Consider the following 25,895-nt stretch of genomic DNA (forward strand, 5'->3'; position numbering starts at 1 on the left):
TTCTGCTTTTTATCAGCATCCAGAGCGTCCCACCTCCTAATCTGCATTTGAAAGGCGCTCCGCTTTTACCGTTTGAAACCGGAAGCGGGAGCGGAGCCAGACGCCGCTGAGCAGAGAATTGGGAGCGGGGGCTGGAATGAAAAAGGGGTCCGCTGCGCCCGGCAACCCATGGACGCGAGGGCCAGCGCGAGGCTGTCCGTCCTCTCACAGGACGCCGCACGGCGCCATCCACGCCGAATTTTTCAAAAAATCGACAAGCCCCCAAATCCTCCACAAAAACAAAAAAGCCTACACAAAGCCACAAGCTTTTAACATTTGGCGCAAAATGCCGCGTGAAATTCAAATTGTACTTTACTATCAAAAGCCTTTTGCCTGTTCCGCCTGTGCCGCCTGTGCCTGTTCAATACCAGGCACTCCTCCCCACAATCACTTCATGGTTGGACAATATAAATTTAGGGACATTTTTTCTCCATAAAAACATACTGTCCGTACTTACTGTGCGAGTAAGACTACAGAAGTCAAGATGAGCGACTTTATTTTTGGGCTGACCTTTTACCAACGCGCCGTGACGTCACAGAAACCTTTGGCGAATGTTGGTCTTGGCGTTTCAGGTTAATGCGAGCAGCCGGTCCCTGCAGCGAACACCATCTCCCTCCCCACAGCGAGCTGCCCACAGCGGCTCACACCCAGCGGCGGCGGCTCCCACATGGCACGGACCCCCACTGTGCCCGGACACCCTGAGCGGCAGCTGCCCTGCCCCGACACAGACCGCCGCGCCCCGCCTGACATTTACCCATGAGTCCTGGAGCTCCGGCCCGTCCGCCGGGTCTGAGCAAGGGACCTTCAATGAGCGCTGTGGCGGGCTGTCATGTGACCAGTGACTGGCGCTGCCTGGCCCCGCTTCACCCGGGTCCGCCCACTCTCTGATCACAGGGGATCTGTCTGTGGCGGGGCCACGGGGGCAGGGGCGGGGTCAAGCCCGGCCCCCTCTACATTCCTCGCATTTATGATCCTCTGGGCTCATCTGCATTGAATGAGGGGTGGTCTCATCTTCCCACTGTAAATGTTTACTTAAAAAATATTTTAAAAGGGTGAGACCGAAGGGCGCTTTCCCCAGCCTCTGTGAAGCAAAAACACAAATGCGTGCTCTCCTTTAAAGAAAGAAAAGATCATGTTTCAAAGTCCTAAGAAACTCTTCAAGGACATGAAATCAGGTCCCAAGGTTCTAACTTACTGTGGATGTTAGATCCTGTGACATTAACATAAAGAACAGCTGTGTGCTCTGCCCCAATCCCATTAGGGACTTTAGGGAACGTTATTAGGAAGACTTTGAGATAATGCCCAATCTACACACCCACCTCTGTTTCCAGCATTGGACTGCTTACTGCATCAGACTCTATGATCAGGGCTGGCTCTAAACTATTGGGGGCCCATGGCAAAGTTTTCTCTGCAGGCCCCCTTTTGAGTTATATCCGACCCAGCATCACAGAGTAAAGACTGAGTACAAATATGAGACCTTGGAGGCCCTAGGTAGTATTCCATTCAGCCTATAGGGGACGTCAGGGTATGTCCGGTTATTTTCAAAATAAAAGCCCTTTAGATACAAGCAAACCCCAGGAGAAAATTTTGTACATACCGATTTTGTTTTATGTACTGTACTTTTAAACTAGTAACACATTCTGTCGAATATTCTGAGGAATCTGCACAGTTTTCAGATTTTATGAGCACTCAATAGAGTTAAAGTATTTCAAATATGCATTTGATCCAGGTCTGAATTGTGAAACTGTTCTCCCTTTTATTGTACACTATACAGCTGGTCCTGTTTTAGACCTACCAATTTCACTATAAATTCTGTACATCATCAACATCAGGTTTACACAACAACTGTTGGCTGCTATCTATTTTGCATACATTATGCATCAATAATGACAAGAATACATTAAGACTGCATTGTAACCAACATAAATGTGTACGTTATCAATTTATTATTCCCAAGGGTATATGTGCTCATGGATTTCTACTTTATATTATCTAATTTATGGGATTTGGATAATTAAACTATACGAGGTGTGCTCTTGTGCGGAATGAACACCCACCGAGCGCTATGCCGCTCAGAGATTAAAAGTCATTAAACTCCACCCCCCCACCCCACCCCCAATTTTCTATTTCTAAACAGCACAGAGCCCTTTGTGAACAACACACAAACAGTGCGGGGAAACGCTCCCAGGAATACTGATCACAAAAGGGAGATGCTTCAGAGAGGCACTCAGACAATTACAATCTTGAAATGATTAGCTAGCTTTGTAATAATTAGCTAAAGCTTACTGCTGTGCTCTCCTGAACAAAACCACGCCTAGATTAAAGGCGGAAGACTTTGCCGTGAGGGCTGAGCATGGCATGGAGGGATTAGCAGAGTACGCGTTTGGAAGCTGCCTTTCAGGGAGGTCTTTTACAATCACTATTCGGTGTTAAACTCAAATCCGTTTGAGACTGGAATCTGTTCCAGTGCCTGGGTCTGAAACCTCAGTTGTCAGTCTGTTCACAAGGATTTTTTGGGTTTCCGACATTCCGTAACGGACTGAATGAAATGGACTGAGGTGAAGCTCAGCCCGCACTGTTGCCCAAAACCAGGCTGTAGCAGTTTGGCCGGTTTGGAGTTGGAGTTGTAATATTAAGTAAGTTCAATTTTTTCCAGCGTTCATCTACTGCCTATAAAAAAAACTCCCTTTTTTATGCCAGGCTACAGTACCTGGGCCTTAGTGGGTGTCAGTGCGAATCACGCCTCTTTTTGCCTGCTTGTCATTGTGACATCATCATTCTGAACAGACCAATCGACATTCATTTTAAGGAGCCGATTTGAATGATGAGAGCTCGCTCAGGCCAGGCTAAACGCAGAGAGGATGAGGGATTCTGGCAGTTCATGTTTATGCATTAGAGACTTAGCCAGGTAATCAACAAAGTGACGCTGTAATGCAGCCAGGGCGCCAGCAGCTCAGTCAGTGCATTATTCGCTCCTGTGCCTCTCAGCCTTCCAGCACCTTGTTTCTGTGGCCCACTGACTCCACGGTTTATGTCATTATCTGGACTTCATAATAAATATCATTTTAAAAAGCAGGGAAGCAGAAGCATGCCCCTCCTGTGGCCTGTCAGGAACTGCAGCCTATAATCTGTGCACACATTTACACCAGCCATTTAATCTTGCCCCCAAAGTGTACCAAACCAAGGGCATGATATTTCAGAGGATAGAAACAGATGCATATTGTTGATGCTGTCATGTCTTCCATGTCTATCTGTATTCTTATTTGTAGTCAGCCACTGTGTCCTATGACTGGAAACTGCCCAGGGACTGCAGATGAAATTTAGGCTTGGCTAACTACATCAAGTGGTAAACGTATGTTAAGCACTGTCCATGGTGCCTGACAAATAAATTAAATCACCTACACCACAAGCAGTCTTCCAGTGTGGACCTAGTAGGCCTTTGTTCTCTGGTCAGACAAAAAAACAGAGAGAGAGAAAAAGCCTTGGCATGAGCCAGTGTTTTTCCTGGCACTAGGGAATAGAGACATGGACAGGCCTGCCAGAGTGGTTTTCCTTTTCCCTTTGAAACCGTCCCTGTTCCTCTCTCCATTTGTCTGAGCCTCTTTCTGCGTCCATCTCCCATAACCGCCGCACCTGAAACTGCTTCATTAGGACGCCCACGAGCGCCCTCCCTCCACACACCACCTCACCTCTGTCTTTATGCACTCCTCAAACGGCGGGGACAGAGTTAGGGGTACTGTACGGAGGGTTCTTCATGCCTCGCTAACTGATCTGCTCCCCGCCTCATTATCACTTCCAGGAAGAGAGGGAAGGAGACAGGCTGAGGAAGGAGTGAATAAAAGTGCTGAAGGGAAGCAGCGGCCTGTGCAGGTTTTCTAATTACACTCCCTCCCAGCCGGGGCTGGGAAGAGGGCACTCGGCACCAATTGAACATTTTAATTGGCGGGAAAAAAAAAGAGGGGGAGAGAGAGAAACGCTTAGCGGCCCCTTCGCTCAATCCCCGCGGCGCGCGGCGGAATGCAAACGAGGCGCGGCGGCTCCTGGAGAGCCCGCGTAGGCTGGCACCGCTGCAGGTGCCAAGAGGGCACGGGTGGCAGAGACGGAGGAGATAATGAGCCATTATCCGTGCCCCCCCCCCCAGAATGCCCGTCCCCGCCGCACTGCCTTGCCCCCCTCCCGGGGGAGCTCCGGTGCGCGGCTAACGACGTCGTGGTGGCGGTGACGCACCGATTGTGATCCGCGGACCGCCCGCGAGGTGCATCGCCACGGCAACACGGATTCAATATTTAAAACAGAGCCAGGATGCTAATGAGGGAGAGCTAATTACTCCAGGAAAAAGCACTCCTGCGGCTCAGCCAACGGCCCGCTCTGCTTTCCTGGTGCACTTTTCTTGCGAGTGTTTCTTAATTACGGCTGCATTTGACTATGTGGAAACGTAAAATGCACGGGGTCAGGTTACCTGGCAGCTAGAAATGAGAGTGTGTGCGTGGTGTGTGTGTGTGTGCGTGTGAATTGAGTGAATTGTGTGTGTGTGTGTGTGTGTGTGTGTGTGTGTGTGTGTGTGTGTGTGTGTAATGTGTGTGCGTGTGTACAGTGTGCACATGTGGTCTCACATAAAAAAGAGACCATTCAAAAGAAAAACTAGAACTACATAAACAGTATGAGAAAAATACTAATAAACTGAACTTTTTAGGGAACTGAAATGCAGTCCTGTTTCCACAACACATGACACAATGGGATGTGCCAATTCTTTTACCTCAACATTCTCGCTGAGAGCAGACTTCTCATTCTCGGCACACTTCCTAATAGAGGCTAAAATATATATGCATACAAATATATGTGTACACAGCTTACTGAACGTTGAAATGAATGCATAATTGGTTAAGTGGAACTTGGTTCATCTGAAGGTTAACTTCTCAAGCACATGCGTCATAGTGGCTGAATCACTCCGCACCAAAAAGAGAAAAAGCAGAAAATATGCTAAATTAAAGGTGAAAAGGAAGGGAAAGATTGTGATGACTGAATGTTGTTGGCCTTAAGAAGATTCTCACTATTAATTTGTATATGTACCCACTTAAATCTGTCCATAAACCATAAGTCCTTATCCCTACAGAAGCTGCAGGAAAGGTGTGTATGTAAGCACCCTCCCAAATCCGTACGGGCCCAGGGGTCCCTCCTGCCATCAGTGCTGTGCCACCCTGTGGTCCCCGCGGAATGGGGGCTGTTGAGGGAAAGCCGTAAGAGGCGGTCTGATCTCTGGCCGTCGAAGGAGCACCCCCCCCCTCGTGCCCCCCCGCCCACTCGCCATGTCTCCTCTGACGTCTGAAGAACCGGCAGGGCCCCGCATTCGTCTTGGTTAAATCCCGCGGACGGCATTAATACGCATTAGGGCGCAGGGATGCGGGCCTGCGATGGCAGTAATCTGACAGGAGGCATTTTGAGTATAAATGACAGCCAGCGCAGGCGGTCCTGTGGGGCAGGGCGGGGCTCTCAGCGGGGGTTTGGAGTCCTCCCTCTGGACCGCACAGGACGTGGCGGCTCTGTCACAATGCGCCCTTTCTGGGTCATGCTTCTCTGCTCTTGTTTACCAAGGTTTTTTTATTGTCCATTTTTATTGTTTTACAGGCCTCCCTTTGATAGGCTGGGATGTTTTGGTGGGTTTTCCTGAGCAGGTTTGTGTCCCAGGGGGCACATTTCATTTGGACTGGTGCAGAGTGGCTGTAGTCTACGTACAGTCCTCGTCAGAGGTTGGTGTATATGAAAGTGAACAACAGTTATTGCTGTTTGGTAAAGCTGTTGAGCCACTACTTCCCACTACTAATTTGAAGAACAACAACAATAACAACTTAAGTTGCTCATGGTTTCCAACAAAAATCCTAAACCGAGCCTATTTGGCCAGTGACGCGCCTAATGGGCTGGTGTGAGAGCTACTGCAGCTCGTGACCCGTGTGGCTGTTGCTGTGACAGCGTAGCTCTTCTCGCACGCCTGCCCCGGCAGATCCCCGGCTGAAGTGTAGCTCTGGATGAATAGTTAACCACGCGCCACAGGGCGCTTGGATAATGGCTGAAACTGGGTGGGGTCACCCTGTCTATCAGCTCTGACCACTGCCTAACCACAGGGTAATCTAAGGCGCTTTGTTCAGACAACAACGTCCCAGAAGAGCTGGGCTGGAAAGCCGCTAAGTAAACTCCGTGTCCTTCCTCAAAAATAAAGGAGTAGAACAAGCCAGCGTTTTTACCCCTCTCTGACCAGATCTGGAGAACAGAAGTTCCACAGTAATGACTGTGAAGCACGTAATCCTAAGACCCGTGTTGGGGCGGGGCGGGGCGGGGCGGGGCGGGGCGGGGCGGGGCGGGGCGGGGCGTGACTCATCCCACGGCTGACACTTTGCGCCCGAGCCGCTGCCCCCCCAGGGCTCTGTCCTAACCCTGACCCCACTGCGGCTTCGCCAGAGTCTCAGGGAACATTAGGTTCTGCTGACTGGGGACATTCTTATGACAGATTTATCCCCCGTTTGGAGGCTGTTCCGGGGACGTACGGTGCAGCTGTTGGTATAACCAGACACGGTGAGTGACGCATCTGAGAACGGGTGTCACGTCGCAAAAGCCCCGTTCACCGTAGTCACGCAGCCCTGCCCTGCGGGGGGGCGGGGGCCAGGGCCTTACCTGAGTGGGCGGGCTCCAGGGCGGTGGCTATGTCCACCTGGTGGTAGTGCAGGATGCAGACGCGGCTGTCGATCTGGTAGAGCAGGGCGGGGCACAGGTAGGTGAAGGTGGTGGGAGAGATGAGGGAGTCTGCACTCAGCCCGTAGTGGTGCAGCAGCTGGGTCAGGTTCAGACACTGAGGGGACAAAGCACAGACTCAGACAGAGGGGACCGCAGTCGATCCAAAGCACTGCAAAACGAGCACCTTCTGCACTTTAAATACACCTGCACAACCAGGCCCCAGCCCTGGAGGGCTGCACCAGCCACAGGCCTTCTCTCCTGCCAGGGCTTCGGCCACTCATCTCAACTAACCAGGTCTTGATGGAAGTGAAACATAGCCTGTGCACAATCACGAGAACAAGAGAGAACGCAGGGCTCCTGCTGGACTACAATCCTCATCAATCAATCAATCAAATTTTATTTGTATAGCGTATTTTACAGCAGTTGTCACACTACACTTTACAGACAACCCTGGCCTAAATCCCCACAGGAGCAAGCCAGGAGGCAATGACGAAAGAGGGGCTGGACCGCAGTGGTGGGGGAGACCACTCATGATTTCGGTCACATTTAACTTCATTTGCTTATCAACCAAGACGCCCGTCGCCACTGGTGCAAGACATGAGCTCCGAACACCCGCGTGTGAAAACCAACGCCAGGGACTTCCTCTCAAATCCCCTCCTGAATCGAGGCCTTCACACAAGTGTCAATTAGCGGCGGCTCCCAGAAAGCAGCTTCCGGCTGGAGGACTCCCACAGGCCTCGGTTATCTGAATCTATGAGGCTGATGCGGGAGCCCGTTATGACTCCTCTTCTGGGGAAAAGCTCTTCAGCTCCTGTTCCCAATTACGTTTGGACTAATGAAAGCAGATGCACACGCGAGCGCATCTCTGCGACCCGCTCGCGGGGCGAGAGGCGGCTAACGCCCGCAGAGGCCTGTGTGAAACCTGAGCCCCGCCCGCAGGGCACCCTCGCAGCCGGGGCCTGCGTCACAGTGGCTTCACACCGGTCGGGGAAGCACGTGCCGCACACCTGAGAGGTGAGGTATGCTGCGAAACAGGATGCCTCACCTTTTTAACAAACAAGCGCTCAGGCGTTTTCGCTTTCGGCCGTTTGACGAGTCCTAAAACGTTCCCCCGATATAAAATACCTGCCAATCCAAATACTGCCTTTGATACTGCCAAGTGGCAGCAGTGCCTATTGTGCATTTTGATTTATAAGTATTGTGAGTGTTCATTTATGCATTACTGTCAAATGTGCAGCACATTAAGCCATCATTATCCACACAGTTGGATATCACACATTGACAAATGTAACTTAAAAATGCATGAATGGCACAGGGAACTGCTAAGATGACGCTCTATATAAAGTCAAGATCAAGACTGGAACAGTACTTTCTGAACACCTTCAAAACTGCATTGTTACAGTTAAAGGCATTATTTGTGTTTTGGAGAGGTTTCCTCTATATTCTTGATAAGCAGTTGCTTCTGTGTAACAATGCAAGTTCAACAGTAGGTACAAACATTGACAATGTTAAGTAGTTAGGAGTAGACAAGGAGAAGAAAAATACTATGGGGGAGATTATTTTCAACCTTTACAGGCATACACAATATTTAACTGTTCTAGCAGCTGAAACCTAGATATACAAAGGCCCCATATATTTGTCCCTGTGATGACTATTGGCTTTTCTGAGTCAGTGAATTATCTGGATTAGAAGCACAGCCCAGTTTCACAAACAGTGGGCTGTAAGCCTACAGGGCGCTGCCTCCAGTCTGGGAGACCCCATGTGGTCTAAGCTGTTGGGCCAGCACCAAACAGAGATCAATAGCAGAACTATTTCCCCCAGTGTTGTCTGTATTGCCTTGACGTGAACATAACTTGTGCTTGTGAGTTTGCTTTTGAAACAGGACCTACCTCCTCATGGTGGTGTTCCAGGTTGTCGTGGTGATAGGCAGGGAGGGCAGGGGCGGAGTTTGTGGGGCTGCTGGGGGCCTCTCTCCGCCGTATCTGCGCATGCCCATCGTGGTCACGGTCGTGGTCGTGACTGTGTTCACGTTCGTGGTCATGTTCCTCGTGGCTACTGGGGGGCTGCTTGGTGCCGTCTTGGTCCTCTGTTGCTTTCCCCGCATTCCCATAATCCCCTGGGGCAGACGAGGGCAGAGTGGGGGTGGGGCTGCCTCTGTTTCTGTTGCGAGGGTTTTTGTTCTTGAGTGGTCTTTTGGTCCTCTTGGGCTTGGAGTCTCGGGGCAGTGCTGCCTCTGAAGGCTGCTCCGACTGCTCCAGCTGCTCTGACTGCGCAGTGCCATTCGGCTGCCATGACTGCGTGATATCATCCGGCTGCCCTGACTGCGCAGCGTCCTCAGGCTGTCCTGGCTGCGCAGGCTGTCCTTGCGGCCCTGCTGGCTGGCCCCTGGTGCCATTGTGTTTGTGTCCGTGATGCACGTGCGGCCGTTTGCGCCGATGGTGAGGCTGCTTCTTTTGGTCAACGCCACTGCCGCCAGCTTCATGGTCATGGTCGTGGTCATGGTCATGGTCATGATCGTGGTCATGGTCATGGTCATGGTCATGGTCGTGGTCATGGTTGCCTCCGTCGCTGGCGGGTGCAGTGGTTGGGTAGGCAGTTGGCCCTGCTGCTTTCTGTTTGCAGGGGGAGGAGTCCTGAGGCACGGTCTCCTCTCGCTCCTCGTGCGGGTGGGGGTGCCGGTGCGGGTGCGGGTGGGCGTGGGGGTGCGACTGGGATGGGGAGTGGGAGTGGAGGCCCTCTTGCACCTCCAGCAGGTCCAGGTGGGCCACGTGGTCGTGCCCCAGCTCCTCGTGATCCAGGCCCACCACCTTCACCTCTCCCAGACCCAGGCTCAACAGAAGGTTCTGGAAGCCTCCGAAGTCCAGCCGGTCTCTCTGGCCGTAGCGGTGGAACAGCTTCTGGATGTAGAAGTGCTGCTCGCTCTCCGCAGTGCCCGGCGCCTCGCCGGTGCCCCCTGCCTGCACGTAGGGCGCCTGGGAGATCTGCAGGTCGTTGTGCTCGTGCTCGTGCTCGTGGTCATGGGAGTGGTCATGGTCGTGCTCGTGCTCGTGGGAGTGGGCATGGCCGTGATCGTGGGCATGGGCACGGTCATGGTGGTGGTGCCCATTGCTGTGGCAGTGGCTGCACTGCTGGAACAGGACCGTGACCACACACAGGAGGCAGAACCTGGTGTGCATGTGGACCTTCATGGCGTCCTCGCTGCTTCGACACACCTGCAAGACAGGGTGGGGTCGGGGGGATCACCACACCCACACTATGAAAAGCACAGCCTACTCCACTTTTTTAACATTAATGTTCTAGCACTGTTTCACTGTGGCTACAAAAACAGTTATTTTCCTATTTGGAATGTAGGCCCCCCACAGTGCTACTAACAAAGCAGTGACAAAGCAAATTATCAGTCAGGAGCAATGTAGCTCCAGTCAGATAACATTACGCCCTCAAGGGGGAGGGGAAGCGTTCGAGGGGGTCGACCAGAGAGCCGCTAACCGAGAAAAACAAAACTCACAGATTGCGACGGAGAGGTGGAGCAGGGTATTAAGGCACCAGATGCCTCCTAAGGATTTGCTGAAATTTTACTGGACAGGGACAGGAGGTTGGCTCACGCCGCAGACAGTGCCAGGGGCACATCTCCCCCCCATCACCACATGCCGTGCGTGACTGCTTCTCCACCCCCCCCAACCACACGCGCACGCGCGCGCGCGCACACACACACACACACACACACACACACAAATGTCCTTCCCTTTTAATATGCAATGTTTCATTAATGAAAACCAGAGGAAAAGACAGTACTGTGCTGTAAGGACAGTAATGACACCTTTACCACCCTAAAGCTCAGGACAATGTAAACAGGTCAATCAGAAGACAGTGTAAAGAAGCCATTCTGTGTGGGTTGCAGGTCATTTCAACTTCAGCTACATTCCCACCGTAACATTTCAAACTGGCTAAAAGGGTTACCCTGTGGTTCCTGAAAGATCTTTTCAAGAAACCATTTAAATTAATCTTATAAACTAAATCATCCATCAATAAACATTCAATGCAAATTACGTTTTCACTGGGTGAATGATATCCTCATCCCCCAATGGAGACTGGAATTTTATATACATCATTTAATTATATATATATATATATATATACTGTATACATCTACACACACACACACATATACACACTGAAGAGTGAAAGCTGGAATTTAAATATATGTACCGCTCGTCAGCTGAAATCAATTCTTGAAACGCTGAAGAACGAGCACAAGCTAGCCTCACTGCAAAGAGTAAACTCATTCACAGCAGAGCAATTACAACGCTCTGGCGTTTAAATGAATGAGACGCGGTTTTAAGGCGGTCATCTGAAGACGGCTTTCACATGATTTAATGATTCCGATTCAACTTTATGACCCTCGAAGATGTCTACCACTACTAAAATTCTTACGACAACTATCGGAATCTGGGCTATGGGTACAAAGCCAGCCCTGCTAAGCTCAGAGTAGCTGAGGACTTTCAGAGTGTGTCATTATCACTAAAGCTAACTACAAGGTACAGCTACTTTGGCACGGCAGTCCTACTGACTTTCAAAAACAAAATCAGTTCAGTTGCATCCAGCATTAAAGATTCTTTTGGCTACGTATCGTCATTGGCTCAGTCACCCGTGAAAAGTACTTACGGCTGCCTTTTTCTTTTTCCAACGGTTATTAAGTTAACTGGCTATGTCGCGGAGGTCTGAGTTCCTGTTTCAGGCATTAACACAATTATGGTTCCACTTTACAGCTCCTAACAACTGTTTATAAACTTGGAGCGACACTGAACTCTGACCTGTGAAAAAGATACGAAAGGGGCCAGGCTGCAATCCCTGATTTAAAATATATTTTTCTCTCCTCACAAGAGCCTCTTTGTGATTACACAAAAAACTCCTTGTTGAAAGGGTGACTTTTTTGAGATTGTTGTCAAAGAGAAAGAAAAAAACAACAACAGTTGCAGTTATTGCTATAATCATGAGACTGGGCAACACAGGAGCCTTCTAGTGCCAAAAAGTAAATGAACATTTGGCAACCCTGTTGAGAGGGAATTTATATGTCCCACGGGTCATCACATCCCCCCATCATTTCATGCAATTCAAAGATTTGTAGAAACATTTTGTTTGTACAACAAGTACAACAACCCTTCCTCCCCTCTACAAGCACACCAAATCAACCAGATCCCATATGGTAAATGATACAGTAAATAGCATTGTTTTGTTCAACATGACCTGATGAAAGCACCCAATTAACAATGTGGGAAACAAAAGAGAACCGTGGCAGTTTTAATTAGCTAAAAGCATGAATTTCACAGCAACGTTGAAGTCGCATAGCTCACAGTGTTCTTTCCCGGTGAAAATTGAGCGGTTGTAGGGTTATTCCACATCAGTAACATTTCTAGACCGAGAACTGGGTTATAGAGCTGCCTGGCCCCTTACAAAGACATAATGAATTGGCACAAATTAATGATGATGAAGACACAATGTGGGTCAAAACGCTGACCCACATTCTTGTGTGGCGAGTAAAGTCTTTCTGGGAGTGCTAATCGCGGTATGCGGACTTTATTCCCATTTGTATTGATAATGATACACGAAACCCAAAAGCTCCTACTGTATATGGTATTCTCCAGGATAAGGTTCTGCTGCTGAATGAAAAACGTGTGGGGGAGGGGCAGGGAGGCACTGATGGGTAGGATGGGGTGGGGTGGGGTGCGCTCATCTGACAGGAAGCTAAAGAGGTATTAAGCCCCATGTACAGTCTGGAAAATGTCAGCTTTTGTTAGAAAGGTCAAAAGGAAGAGAAAAATGGTGTCGCTCACTTACCATATCCGTGGGTAGCTTCTTCACCTCAACTGCAAAGGAAAAGAGAAGTTTACTGTCTGCGCTGGAAACAGCCAGAACACATGAATGAACCTGACAATGAGGCACTGTGGAGCCGTTGGGAGCCGTGATCTATAGCGCCACCTCAGCGCTCCCGGGCCATCGCTGGCAGCGCGTTCCAGCGCCGCTGCGCTCGCCCTGTGACCGCGACCGCCCGAACGCGAGGCCCGTCCTGTTCTGTCATGCTGAGAGACCGCAGGCTACTCATGTGACCGTGGCCTGCGAGCGCTAGCCTGCTCCCTCTGTGACACGCCATGACCTTACAGAAGGGCCCAGAGATGACTTCCCCCTTTCACCATGGAAACCATGACTCATAAGCCTGCGGGCCATACGAGAAAGGCCGGTTATAGGACATAGTTATAGTTCTAGTGACACGGGTCTTTTGGAGCTGCTCTGAAGAGCACTTCCTTGAAAAAATGAGTAACAAAAGGCGACAGCACATTGGGAAGAGCAGCACATCCTGCTTGAAACCAGCTCAGTCACTGGAGCATGAAAATCAGAGAGGATAACGCAGCACCACGCTGTTGCAGGTTAAAATCCTGAGTTCTCTCCACAGGACATGTCAACGGGATAGAATGGTTCAAAGCAGGGAAGCTGAGCTAGGGAGTAGTGGGGGTGGGGTTGTGGATTTGGCAGTTTGGGGAAGTCAAACTGAAAAAACTGCCTGCGAAGGCAAAACGCAGGTCATGCTATCGAGGGCCGCAGACCTCAACGGAAAAACAGTAATAAATGGGACTCGTCTGTACTCGCCTGCACTCCTGATCCGGGTTCAAACTGCTGAGCCAATTCCTGTTGCTCATCTCCGGCCTCTCCGGCTACAGACGGCACAGACAGGGACCTCCTCAAGCTCTTTCATACGACTCTCACATGGCTCCCCCTGATCAGTCTCTTTTTGCGCCCGGGCGCTTTCCCGACACATCCATAGCCTGTAGCCATCAGAACCGTGCCCTGCTGGGTCACAGGCCCGCCCCTCCACAGCCAGTCTGTGTTAGAGCCAAGATGAAGCCTAAGGAGGTGGGTTTCCAGTATCAAAACACAGATATGCCACTCCCATATTCTGGTGTTTACAATATGTTATAGCAATAAAGATTTGGCTTTTAACTTACCATAACACATTCTGGGAAGTGTTTGTATTTCATTGTTACTACTTATCTTCATAGGTAACTCAAGCGTTGTTTTTCAAGATCAAAGTTACATCTGCAGAGCAGGAGGAGTTCATTACTTCCTCTGCCAACATCATTATTTTGTCAGCTGAGCTCAGTCAGGTGCTACTCTCCACCCATGTGAACTAAACTGGCCAACAGCAGGAACCAATGAGAGAATGATCATGTGAGGGGGATATTTTTGGCTTGTTCTTTTTACTTACTGTTTTTTACCTTTTGGCTGGAGCACTACAGTGAGGTTCATGGATCCTTAAATTTGCAACTGAAATGAAATATGTGTATCACCAGGAATAAACAGTCCTGCCTACCTTTACATTAGTCTACTGAAAACTGCAAATTTGTAAATAACAAGTGTCATTTAAAAATGAACTTTTTATTATTAAATCTCCTTGGGGGGGGGGGGTCAGATTTTAAATGTGCGCTCCAAAGTAAATAGGGGGCTTTTATATCTGGCTGAAATGAACAGAAGGTGGACTGTTATTCATAGCTGAGGTGTATTACAAAGCAAGAAGGCTGATTGATTACTTTCCCCTTCAGCCGAAATACACCATTTACATGTTTTCAACAACAGGTTTCAGACCAGGGCCATAATGAGGAAACTCATAAAAGAATAGCAGAGCAATCAAAGTGCTGAAATCATTATAGCAGGCAATCTGTGGGGGCAGCCCATTCCAGTATAGCGATAACAATCAGTCCAGAACAATAATCCAACAATCCACAAGCACGGACTAGACTACCTACTAGTTTGTTTTTAGTCACTTGATTAAAAATATGGAGGTGAGATTTTACAAATAAAAGAGCACTTGCAAAGTTGATGTGCTCAATGTGCTTTAATGTGTTTGTTCTTGCTGGCTAGGGCGTATCAACCCTAAATATTTACATTGACAGCACTGTTTGATCTTCACAGAACCCAATATGTTTCAGCCCAGCCTTTGCTTGGGAGGATACTTTGCTGCAGATATATGTGACAATATGAGAGACAAGTTTCCAGAAAGAATCTCAAGATGTTCTGAAGCTCTGGCATCTGGGAGAGGCCAACAGATGTTGTTTTGGAAACTCCTAAGAATTTAGGAGTTTCCTGAGAAAATGTCACCATCTTGTCTCATATCATTGCACCTTTGATATGAACTTGGGTTAGAAATACAATTACCAGACATGACGGCAAATGGTTGCATCTTCTACAAGTACTCAGAAATATGTAAATACATTGTGTGTTGTTTTAATATAGTGTACTGCTACAGATGGAAAAATGCACATGTAAAATGACTACCCAACTGAAGTTAACTATAACAGCAGCAGAACTAGCTAACAGCTCTAAGACTTCAGGGCTAAGAGAAGTGACTGACATGTCATTACCCATGCCGACAGTAAAAATGCAGACAGCCTGTTACGACTGAATCCAGCAGAACAATGCCTTCTCAAATGTAGGCCGCTGATGCAAACTTGTGGGTGAGTTAAGGTCGCTATATTTTGTGCCCCTCTGTGTTGGGAAATGAATAAAACCAAGACTGCAATGTCCGTGATGTACATCAATTAAATGGTTTGCTGTCAAACTGTTTGACTGTAATAGCTTGGCAGCGGGATTGCTGGACAGGCAGGGTCTCTTGTGTCAGTACTCCTATTTATCATTTGTGACTTTGACACACCTATTTATCATTTGTGACTTTGACACACCTGATGAATACCCCTGCCATGCAAATGGAGCTCTGAAACACTTAACCATTAACTACACTAGTAATCACAAATACTTCAGCAAGCACAATGCAAATAATGTGCTAGAAATAGACTTGGATTTGTGATGGGAATAGGCTACAGTTTGAACATTTTCCTTTCAGGACAATCCAGCACATCCATGAGGACGAATTACCTCATCTGCGATCGATCGGAACCTGACGAAGACTGCAGAAATAGTTATGAACGGCTGATTCATGCAAGCGGACGCAACCCAGCGGAGAGCGATGATCGCTGCAATGTCAACTGACAGACAAAGGCCCGATGCTCCTTTTCACCAGTGTGAAATCGAGTCAATGATGGGAAACCACACTCTACAAGCGGGCCCATTAAAGCAGTCCATCCACACATTACAGGGATCGGTGAGTCTGTGAGCCTTGCATAATGATCTCATTTTAAAAAGACAGCAACATAACAAAAACAACAGTAGAAGCCATTTAATTCCTTGGCCACAGTTGCTTCAGGGTACATAGGCTAATCATTGTGAAGAGCTTTGGGGGTTCCTCGTTTGGCATGTCCATGGGGACTTAGCTGACTCAGCTTCTGCAGTCCCCACTCCCGCACTGTTTGCAAGGGAGTACATTCTGCAGATCCCCACAAGTGGGAAAATCCGCAATAGAGCACCGTACTGTAGTTACCGTACACAGTAAAGGCGTACGGCTAAAAATACATTTTTCTTTCCCGACACAAACGGACCCCCATTTTGAGTATAAAAAAGAAGGTAATAATACATTCAGAGAGACATTCATATGTTCTATATTTCTAGAATAACAGGTTAGTAATCAGAAATTCTGCCTGATGCAAATATTCCTCATACTGTGAAGGATGTGCATCTCCTATGTTTAATTTTACTACACTCCTGCGCAAAAAAATGGGCCAAGCCCAAAATGGCAAAAAAATAAGCTTTTAATGGTCTTAACAACAAAACATTGGTCAGAAAAATTTTTCAAGCGATACAAAAACTCATTTGAATTTGAATGCATTTGAATGGATCTCTATGGGAATTGGGGGGTGGGACTAGATTCAGCTGTAAATTATGCCGATACAGTATGGAACACATTTGTTGGCTAAATGGCTTTAAGTCATCAGGGGTCCAAGGTATCAAATGAGCCTCAAACCACCGTGCTGCTGCCAGATATGCAGTAGATACTACAAGCATTGTTTCTCCTGAATATTCTTTCCATTGAGTTCAACAGGAAAATTAATACGATACAAAAACTCTTTCAAATGCAAAGAGTTTTTGTATCGCTTGTAGGACAACCTGAAGATAAGATATCCAGACTCTGATGATGTTGATAGGTCACAGACATCAGGAAGTCATGGCATGGTAATGATATGCAACCAAATACAAAACATGACCCTTTTATTTTACATTATGTTAATTTGTCTACTGTATAAGTGAATTTCCCTGTTTCTAGCTTTTCCTCAAACAGTTCACTGCAGCAAAAGTAAACAAGCAAATAGTGGCACAGGAGGTCTCAGGAGTGCATTTGTTTAATTCTTGCTAATTTTCTGACCAATGATTTGTTGTTAAGACCATTAAAAGCTTAATATTTTGCCATTTTGCACTTGGCCCATTTTTTTTCCCAGGAGTGTACATCTTTTGAAACACTGTTTGCGATTAGTAAATATAGATTTTCCAGCTGAAAAATGATAAAACGTGAAAACTGTTCACTGGATCGATTCCCCCAAGGGTATTGGATAGATCGTAAACCAAAGTGCTGCCTGGCAGGGCACACAGCCATCAGCATATGAGTAAGATAAGCACCAGGAAATCTTTAGCTTGCTCCTGAGAATCTTTAGACTCAAAAAGTCTGTGGGCCATGCTGAGCGTCACCACTGTGGCCCGCAATGCCAGTAATGAAGACGGAAGCAAAAGGCCAAGTGCTGTGTTCCACACTAACGCAGAGTCGAGGTGAGCCTTCTGCAGCCACTTACAGCATATGTAACTATTCATCACACCCTATCCACAGGTAAGAAACGAAGCCGATACATTGGTGCAATACAAGTCATCAGTGACCGCAGTAGCCCTTGCATAAACCTATGACCTAAATTGAAGTGCCTCGGTAGGTGCAAGAGGGATTTGAGCATATAGTGGTAAGAGTAGCACAAGGAAGGATAATTAACCCAGAATAAGAGAGTTAAAAATTTAGGGATTGTTGAACCAAGATGCAGGTTGAACAGGTGAGTTGTCAGTCAGTTAGTTATCACATGGGGGAGGGGGTTGAAACACCCCAAGTTTTGTTTCATGCAGCATTTGCATATTTTTCTACGGAGGCTTACAGTCTCCAGCCTACAGAGCTGTGTGCCATTGCTAATCCAGCAGCTCCAGACAGTTTACATGACTCCTCCAGTGCGCATCAGTCCAAACTCGTCATGTGAACAGCACTTGATGATTTCACCACTTCGGCCTTGCTACCACGGCTGTGCTTTTCACAACCCCCTATGTACATGCGGCTTGCTATACAGTTAAAGGGCACTACAGTTCTCCCACTTTAGGAACATCTGCTCCAGAAAATTGATGTGTGCGAACTGGAAAAACTATTTAGGAGCACATCTACTAATTGGGATGCATTAGGGTGCTCCTACATTTTTCCACTTAGGAGCATATGCACTCCTTGGAAAAACTGTTAGCGTAGAGCCCTTAGTTACATGCAGCTCAATGGTTATGTTTGTGTTTATTGTCAAAAGAAACAGATTCTATTTTAATGTGCACGTTCATCATATGTAACCATATGCAATCATGGCCAGACACCTTATTAAAAACAGAATCAAACCCTCATTTAAGTTGACTGTGACGACTCGCACAACCATTTCGCACTACGTAAACAGCCTGGCATTGAGGACGGGGTGAGCCAGGAGCCACCACAATGCCCCTGCGTCCGACATCACATGACTCGTGCTTTCATTCTGCATTTGCTTCTCTATGATTACTATCATTACTGCATTTCATTTAAATGCTGGGCTGCTTGCCGGTAGCCCATATTTAACAATGCACATACAGGAAGCCACTGTCATTTATTTGCCTGCAGTACATCAATTACATAATTTTCATTCCAACACCTTAAGTGTCTACAGCCCAGGCACCGACAAATAATTACTTGGCACAATGAAAAGGCTGAATCGCAGGAGGCAATTTTAAGGGACGGGGATTGGAGGAGCTGGAGTTAAGAACACTCCCCACCCACATCCACACACACACACACACACCACCCCCGAGCAGAGCCGGAATTAAGAACACTCAACACACACACACACACACACACACACACACACACCACCCCCGAGCAGAGCCGGAATTAAGAACACTCAACACACACACACACACATCATCCCTGTGCAGAGCTGGAGTTAAGAACACTCCACACACACACACACACTCCCCATCCCTGTGCAGTCTGCGCCAGCCTGGCTGGGATCTGGACCGTGAAATTAACATCTGCAATCGGCAACCTGTAACACTATGCTCGCGATGACCAAATCCTGCAGCAAATCCAACCCCCTCCTCCCAAACAGAATGGGACAAACCCCCCCCCCCCAAAGCCAGAGAAGAAAGGGTGCTCCATTTCTCCAGCGCTGCTTAAGCTGTTTAAAGGGGGGTGTCCCTGCAGGCAGCCGTCCCTCTTCATGGCGACATGGCGGACGAGCCTGAGCCCTGAGCCCCGCGCTGCGCAGACAGGAGGAGGAGAAAGCCAGGGTCTCTCCCCCCGAGGCGCGGGCTTACCTCTTCATTCCACGCCCGCCAAGGCCCGCGGTGCAGCCCAGGCTTCCCACGCGGTAGTGCCCCGGGCAGGGACGCGGCCGAGCCTTATGTTTCAAAACCTCACGCCTCACGAGTCAGGTGACATCGCCCGGGAAAGAAAAGGGGGGGCGGGGGGGGGAAGGGGGGGAGGGCTCCGAGTTCAATGAGCCACCGGGTAAAAAGCCTCCCCACTCCCACCCCCCCGGGGATCTGCGCAAACCTACAAGCGCGAGAGAGGGTCGGGCCACGCCCGCCGGGTTACATGCCCCCCCCCCCCCCCCCCCGTTCCGCCACGTTTGTTCCGAACCGCAGGGTGACATCAAAGAGAACGCGGCTGCAGAACCCCAGGCCTGAAAAAAAGCCCGCTCGGCCCAAGAGAACTTACAATGAAACAAATAAATAACTTAAAGAGTGGCACTATAAGAGAGCGGGGGAAAATAATTAAGAAAGGGTGAGGTGTGATGCTCATCCAGGAGATTTTCAACGGCTGTCAAGTGGATTCTCACATTGCCTGTGAAGCCCTTTGGGCGAGATATGCCAAGTGGCACCCGATGGCCTTTCACACACTCAGCCAGGAGCTGGAGATCACAGGGCGGGGCCACTAGGAGGCGGGCCGAGCAGGAAGCTGTCATCCGCGTCCCCCCAGCAGCAAGCCTCTTCCCCTTCACGCCGCTCCGCACCGCTCCAACCTCCAGCCCCCGGGCCCAGGGCAGCGCTCCCCTGTCCTTCTGATTCCCGCCATCAACGCCATTAACCAATGTGACTTTCGCAATTAATCCGCCCCTCCTCACCGGCGCGGAGGAGTTTCTGCACGCTCCAAAAAGGTTGCTGCAAACCGCGGCCGCTTCTCACAGTCTGGGGTGTATTTATGAGAACACGCGTGACTATTTACGACTGCACCAAACTCCATTTCCATCGCCCGGGGAATTTCACAAACAGAGGGGTTTTTTTTTTTTAATTCAAGCTGTAAGTGCAAGACTGTCACTGCCCACATGACCCAGGATATTAGTCAGCCTTTGAGAAAGGTGGGTGACACATGGAAAAAAATTTTTAAACACCTTCCAAAGAACAGAAGGTAGAAATAAGTGGCTAATTTAAACCTGCAGGTGCAGGTTGCAGAGGCAATACAAAGAGGTCTAGTTTTAAAGAGAGAAGGTGCTGCATGTACATATAGAAGTGTCTGAAGGTGCAAAGAAGACAGACTGGGGCCATAACGTGAAGAAATGAGATTTTTCACCCTTTCCATTTTTTGTCCACTTAAAAACAACATACTAACTGTTACAAGAGGAATAAATTATGCACACTATGTGCCTTAAAACTCACCAGTCTCAAAGCGATCCATCTCACATTGCTACTGGCGTTGTCTCTTAAGGCATTTCACAATTCATTAAAAAAAAAAAATTAACTTACCAACATGCACAGCACCCACAGTAAAAAGAAATAAAGCACTTTAGATTGAGTCTGGTTAAGTATGCAACCACGGGAAATGCCTGAAGCAAAGCAGATATTCTGAATGACAACAGGGATTTGTGCAGTTACAAAATAACTAAATTAACATGGTTTCATTTAGAACCACTAATACAATTAAACATTCTTTCTCAACAGGCACAGACATTTCAGTAGTACTCAAATGCCTCCGGAATAAATGGTAGTCTCTTTTGGTTATGATGAGGCCTTCAGAGTAAAACTACGCTCACCAAGCCTAGAAATACAGTCCAACACAAAACTGCAAGCAAATATCCCCAAAGAGGCCCTCACAGAAATACCTGAAAATAGAACACTTAAAAAAGCAGGTCCTGTGAGCAAGAATTGTGAATGAAGCACTTTGGTAATAATTAATAATTAAACCTTCAATGTTTCAATGAAACAATGCCAGACACTGCATTCATAGCCTGAGTCAGAGTTCTGACACCATGTACATATCTGTACAGGACACTGCCTCACACATAAGGCTGAGATGATGTCATCAGTTAGCTGCCCACTCAGAACTAAATATACTCTCACTCATTGGTCACAGAAAAGCGGCATCATCATTTTAAATAGTGGTTCTGAGTATCACAGCAGAGGCAGTCCTGCACTATAACTGCAATGAATAGTATACCATGAGTTTCAGTCTCAGCAGGCTACCTTGTAATATAATTCTTTGAGGAGTTGAATTGCAGAGAGAGGACATTGACATGATTGATGTTTACTGTCTGGCAGGAATATTGAACAGATCACCCATACATTTCTAATAACCATGAGGCCCCCATCAGTCAGTGTTTACACATGTACTGGTTCTACTTCAACTTAGGCCTTATGCTGCTGCATCTATACTGTATTCTTTCCGCCTTCATTAAGGGGACATCTCTATTGCTTTTTTTATTGTTGAAATGTTGTGCTGGACAACATGTAAGAAAATATGTCTTATGATTGCCATTTGGTGATTATGCCAAGTGGATTATGCAAAGTCGTAGTACAAATAATTCAGAGGTTTATGAATTTTAGCATTGGCCATAGGAATATGGATTTTGTGGGGGGGACTGTTCAGAGGGTACACAGCTTTTCTGTGGTGTGATGTGTTTGGGGAATGTGTCAATAATAACCATGGCATTGACAGCAATCCATGTGTCAACACGGGCTGGAGAGGGTGTCGGTCCCTGTGCAAGTATGTGACAATGACTAAAACTGCTACTCTTCCAAATGGCTGTGTGCAATATCCACAATCATGCTGGAGTTTATCCTTTTGAACCCCACACAGGACAGCATAGAAATGGCTGCAGATTCACCATATTAATCTTAGGACCCATTCTCCTGTAGTGGGCTATACGTCACAGTCCATGCCTTGTGCTTCAATAAATTGCCATCTGACACCTCTCTTCTGCCCTAACAGTTTGTGCCAGGGTCAGTGGTACCACAAACAGATACACAGCTTCCTTGGGCTATAAACCTCAGTATGGCTGTTGATTAAAGCTGTAATGGAACTCCCCATAGTGCCAAGCACAAAGAAGAGAGATTAAGAGAAGCAGCCATTAGCTTGACTAGAGGGTGGGGAAAAAAGCCAGCGATCATCCCTCACCCCTGGCAGATTCTGCCACATTTCAAACAATGCGACGCCTACACACTGGTTCTATGCGGCGTCCTTGGCTCCAGTCATTTTGATTTAGGGTAGGACGAGAAAAACAAACCAAAACTGCTGGCATAATTTAGGAAGGTACTGTGGTCAAGCAGGCAATTAGGCCTATCTACCAAATCATAAAGTAATTAATCGTCTCCAGCCGAGACTATTCACAAACACATCCCCCGGTCTGCACTGAAGTACGCAACCCGATTTAGGCTGCACAGATAGCCGTCACTTCAGCTACTTAAAAACAAAACTTCTGACAGACTATAAGAAATTCAGTGTAGTCTTTCACTAGACACAACCACTTAACATTCTGTGATAAAAGCACATGAAAAATGTTTTGCAATGAAGGCCGCTCCCCTGCACACTGGGTGGTTGTAAAAATTGCAGAAGAGGCTGCACTTTGCACACACAGCACTTCCGACAACTTCTGACAGAAGACTGCTGCAGGTGCTCATGAATGCTGCACCTGCAGTGCCAACATGGCTGGAAAATGTCTGCATTGGCAGCTGCATCAAAATCTCACATTTTAGTAAGTGATTAAGGAGGGGTCCACAACTCTGGTCCTGGAGGGCTGGTCTGCATGCTGTTTTTTTGTTCCATTCAATTACCTAAGTTTCACTTTTCTGACAGTTCAATAAACTTTGCTAGTTCACTCCTGTACTTGAGCACAGTAAAATCTTTAGGACAACACTTGCAGCCTGCAGCTGGTGCTTATACAAATTTTAGACCAAGATATGACTGAGCTAATTAAATAATTATGAGAAGACATAAATACAAAATTCTGAAACGGATCCCTACTCGAGATGCACTCTTGATTAAAACAGTTTTTTTAAATCATATATGGTAAAATGTCATAGAAAAAACAGATATTACAAGAAAGGAGTTGTGAAATCCTCTGCATCGACTAACAGAAGGAAATGTAACTTCAGTATTACACTGCAACCGATGATTTTAAATGTAGGCTCATCCAATATGCCAAACCACCAACCATTTAATAGATTTAGAAATCTAAAATGTATTCTTGGTACATAAACTCAACTAGACTGATGATGCATTAGGTTAAACATTTACATTTTTTGTTACAGATAGATGTCTCTTTCGAGCCTCCTACAGTTATCATCTTATTTCTCACCTTGAGTCATTACGGTAACCGGGAACTCGGTGTTCGCAGTCGTTAGGATTTCTTATCTTACTCTATTGTGTTGTGTTGTTTTTGAGTATCAGCGCTCAAGATAACACCACAACTGAAATATATCGTATCAATATGTAATGTACATGCTATATGCGGTCATCCCCAACTAATCACACTGTCTAGGCTGCCTACTGCCTATACACGGAGCTGGCTGGCTGCACGACCTCACGCCACCAAACAAACCAGAAAATCGACTTGTACGCTAACAACACGAGCGGCCCTGTCTTACCATAAATCAAATATTTTATATGGACAATCTTGGGTGTGGCGATGTAGCATTCGAGACAACATAATATGTTTTATTACAGTGAGAGTTAAGATCACTATCAAAACATAGTTTAGTTGCACAATGTTTTTACGTTACCGAAGTATGAAACGAAGACACGCGGTACAATACAGCCTGCTGCTGTTGTTGCATGGTCAAACCAAAACAACAAGATATGGTACATCATAAAAAAAGGCATAATGCACACAAGATACCATTCCTGCAACGGCCCAGCTAAGCCATTTTAATTGCATTTTACCGCCAAATGTCTACAATAGTGCCGCATCACTCCGACCCTAATTACTACCCACTACAGCCAATACATTAAGCAGAAGCGTTTGATTTTCATTCACTAAGTTATCTTCTTTCTGGGGTACCTCCCTTATTGCGGCATGTCTTCGGGGAAATAATAAAATCGTTTAAGATTTACGACTTGCTTGCAATCTTATCTTGCCTCCCAACTTAAGCAAGACGATATAAACCCATGAAAACCGACAACCCAGGTGACGTGAGCCATAAACAATAGACTGGCTGGTATATGTAGCTAGCCGTATCACACGTGGAAAGACTGAATGAAATGTACAACAGACCGCAACGTTAGCTAGCCTGTGAACGCGAAGCAGCTCAGACCGCCTTAGTTCGTTGCAACCTATGGCTGTAAAGCAGTCTAATCGGAAACTGTGAGACAGCCTGCGCCGGGAACAATGCAGCTCGCTTGTTCAGCACGCGCCTCAGTTGGTTAGTCAGTCAATTACTCATCGTTAGCATTTAGCAAGCCTACCGGTCTAAATGTCCACATATCCGTCCGTTGTTATTACTAGCTTGCTTAAAGTTGGTTAACAGATGTCGAATAAAGTAAGCAAAGACGTTAATGTCGATACACCAGTTAAATTAATCGGTTAATGCGACTAACTAAATATATCCAGCGTGATACTATAACAAATAGACAAGCATGCGGTTGTCGAGCTGCTAGCTAACAAGATAACGAGCGTTTACAACTCCCAGGAAATAGGTTTAGCTAGAAGGCGAGGGGGCCAGGTCGCAAACGATAGCAGGCTTTTCAAATATTTAAAACTTTAAACTCTTTATTTCACAGCAAATATAATTCTTGGCACATCCCCTCAGTTGGAGCGTTTTAGCTGCCCGGTTCCGTGTTGTGGGAGTGTATGAAAACAAAACGGGGTTTTTTATATAGTTACCTCACTCGAGTGCCGTGTGCATCTCCTCTTCGCTCGGTACCAAAAAAAATTCAATCCGCACAGCCAGCCACGCACAAAAGGCACGCGGGTATGCGGAAATGGTATTCACGAAAACGCTTTGCGTATTTAGCGCAGACGTCCGATACTTTTCTTGATACCTGTTCGCGAAAAGGAGTACTTCGAAATTGCGGAATAGACGCACGACGCTGCCATGACGTCATTCCCTTCTTAATCCGGACGCATTCGTGTGCATCTCCGATTTTTTTTTTTTAGTAGAATCATCTCAGTTACTTGTCATTTTATCTTATAACACACGTACACAAAGGTATAGAATGTGAACAAGTATGAACACATATGTGAATATAATGATTGAACATGAAGTGTTATGTGAAAATCAGGAAAATTAAGTAAGAATATGTCTGTTTGCCTGTATATTATTATAGCCTAATGTAGTTTATCAACAAATATACATTGGTATTTTGTTTAAACCTCCATAGCATTTTAATATGCTGTGTCATATACATAAAATAAGAGAATTGTATAGTAAAATATAATATTATAATATGTATAGTAAAGTTTGATGGTTGTACAGTATGCAAATGTGATACTTCTCATGTTGACCTGCCATCTTCAGTTTTACATTATATAATATTATATAGTATAACATAACAATATTGCCTCTAGATTGACAATAGGGTCTATTAGATTTAGGATGAAAAAACAATTTAAAACGCTCACTTATTAGTGCTGCATTAATTAAACTCACAGTCAAGTGCATATTGGCAATTGTGCAGTTTTCCATCGAGGAATTTAGTGAACAATTTGTAGTGTGTATATATA

The 25,895-nt window shown here is 46.9% G+C and overlaps 1 protein-coding gene across 4 annotated transcripts in view; it reads right to left on the reverse strand.

Annotated features, from left to right (window-relative positions):
- Positions 1–25,220, reverse strand: part of slc39a10 (solute carrier family 39 member 10) — a 42,248-nt gene extending 17,028 nt beyond the window's left edge. Inside the window, exons 1-4 of one of the 4 annotated variants that reach the window (XM_064311455.1) lie at positions 25,056–25,220; positions 12,601–12,629; positions 8,655–9,977; positions 6,706–6,880 (exon numbers count right to left, since the gene is read on the reverse strand). In XM_064311455.1, the coding sequence (XP_064167525.1) occupies positions 6,706–6,880; positions 8,655–9,977; positions 12,601–12,603 (1,501 nt within the window). In that variant the 5' untranslated portion in view covers positions 12,604–12,629; positions 25,056–25,220. Of the gene's footprint in view, positions 1–6,705; positions 6,881–8,654; positions 9,978–11,427; positions 11,559–12,600; positions 12,630–13,407; positions 13,636–24,637; positions 24,909–25,055 lie in introns of those variants that run through there. The other 3 variants (XM_064311458.1, XM_064311457.1, XM_064311459.1) reach the window with 3 other exon arrangements.
- Between the last annotated feature and the right edge of the window lie 675 nt (positions 25,221–25,895).

The sequence above is a fragment of the Anguilla rostrata genome, chromosome 15 (assembly GCF_018555375.3).
Source record: "Anguilla rostrata isolate EN2019 chromosome 15, ASM1855537v3, whole genome shotgun sequence".
Classification (NCBI taxonomy): domain Eukaryota; kingdom Metazoa; phylum Chordata; class Actinopteri; order Anguilliformes; family Anguillidae; genus Anguilla; species Anguilla rostrata.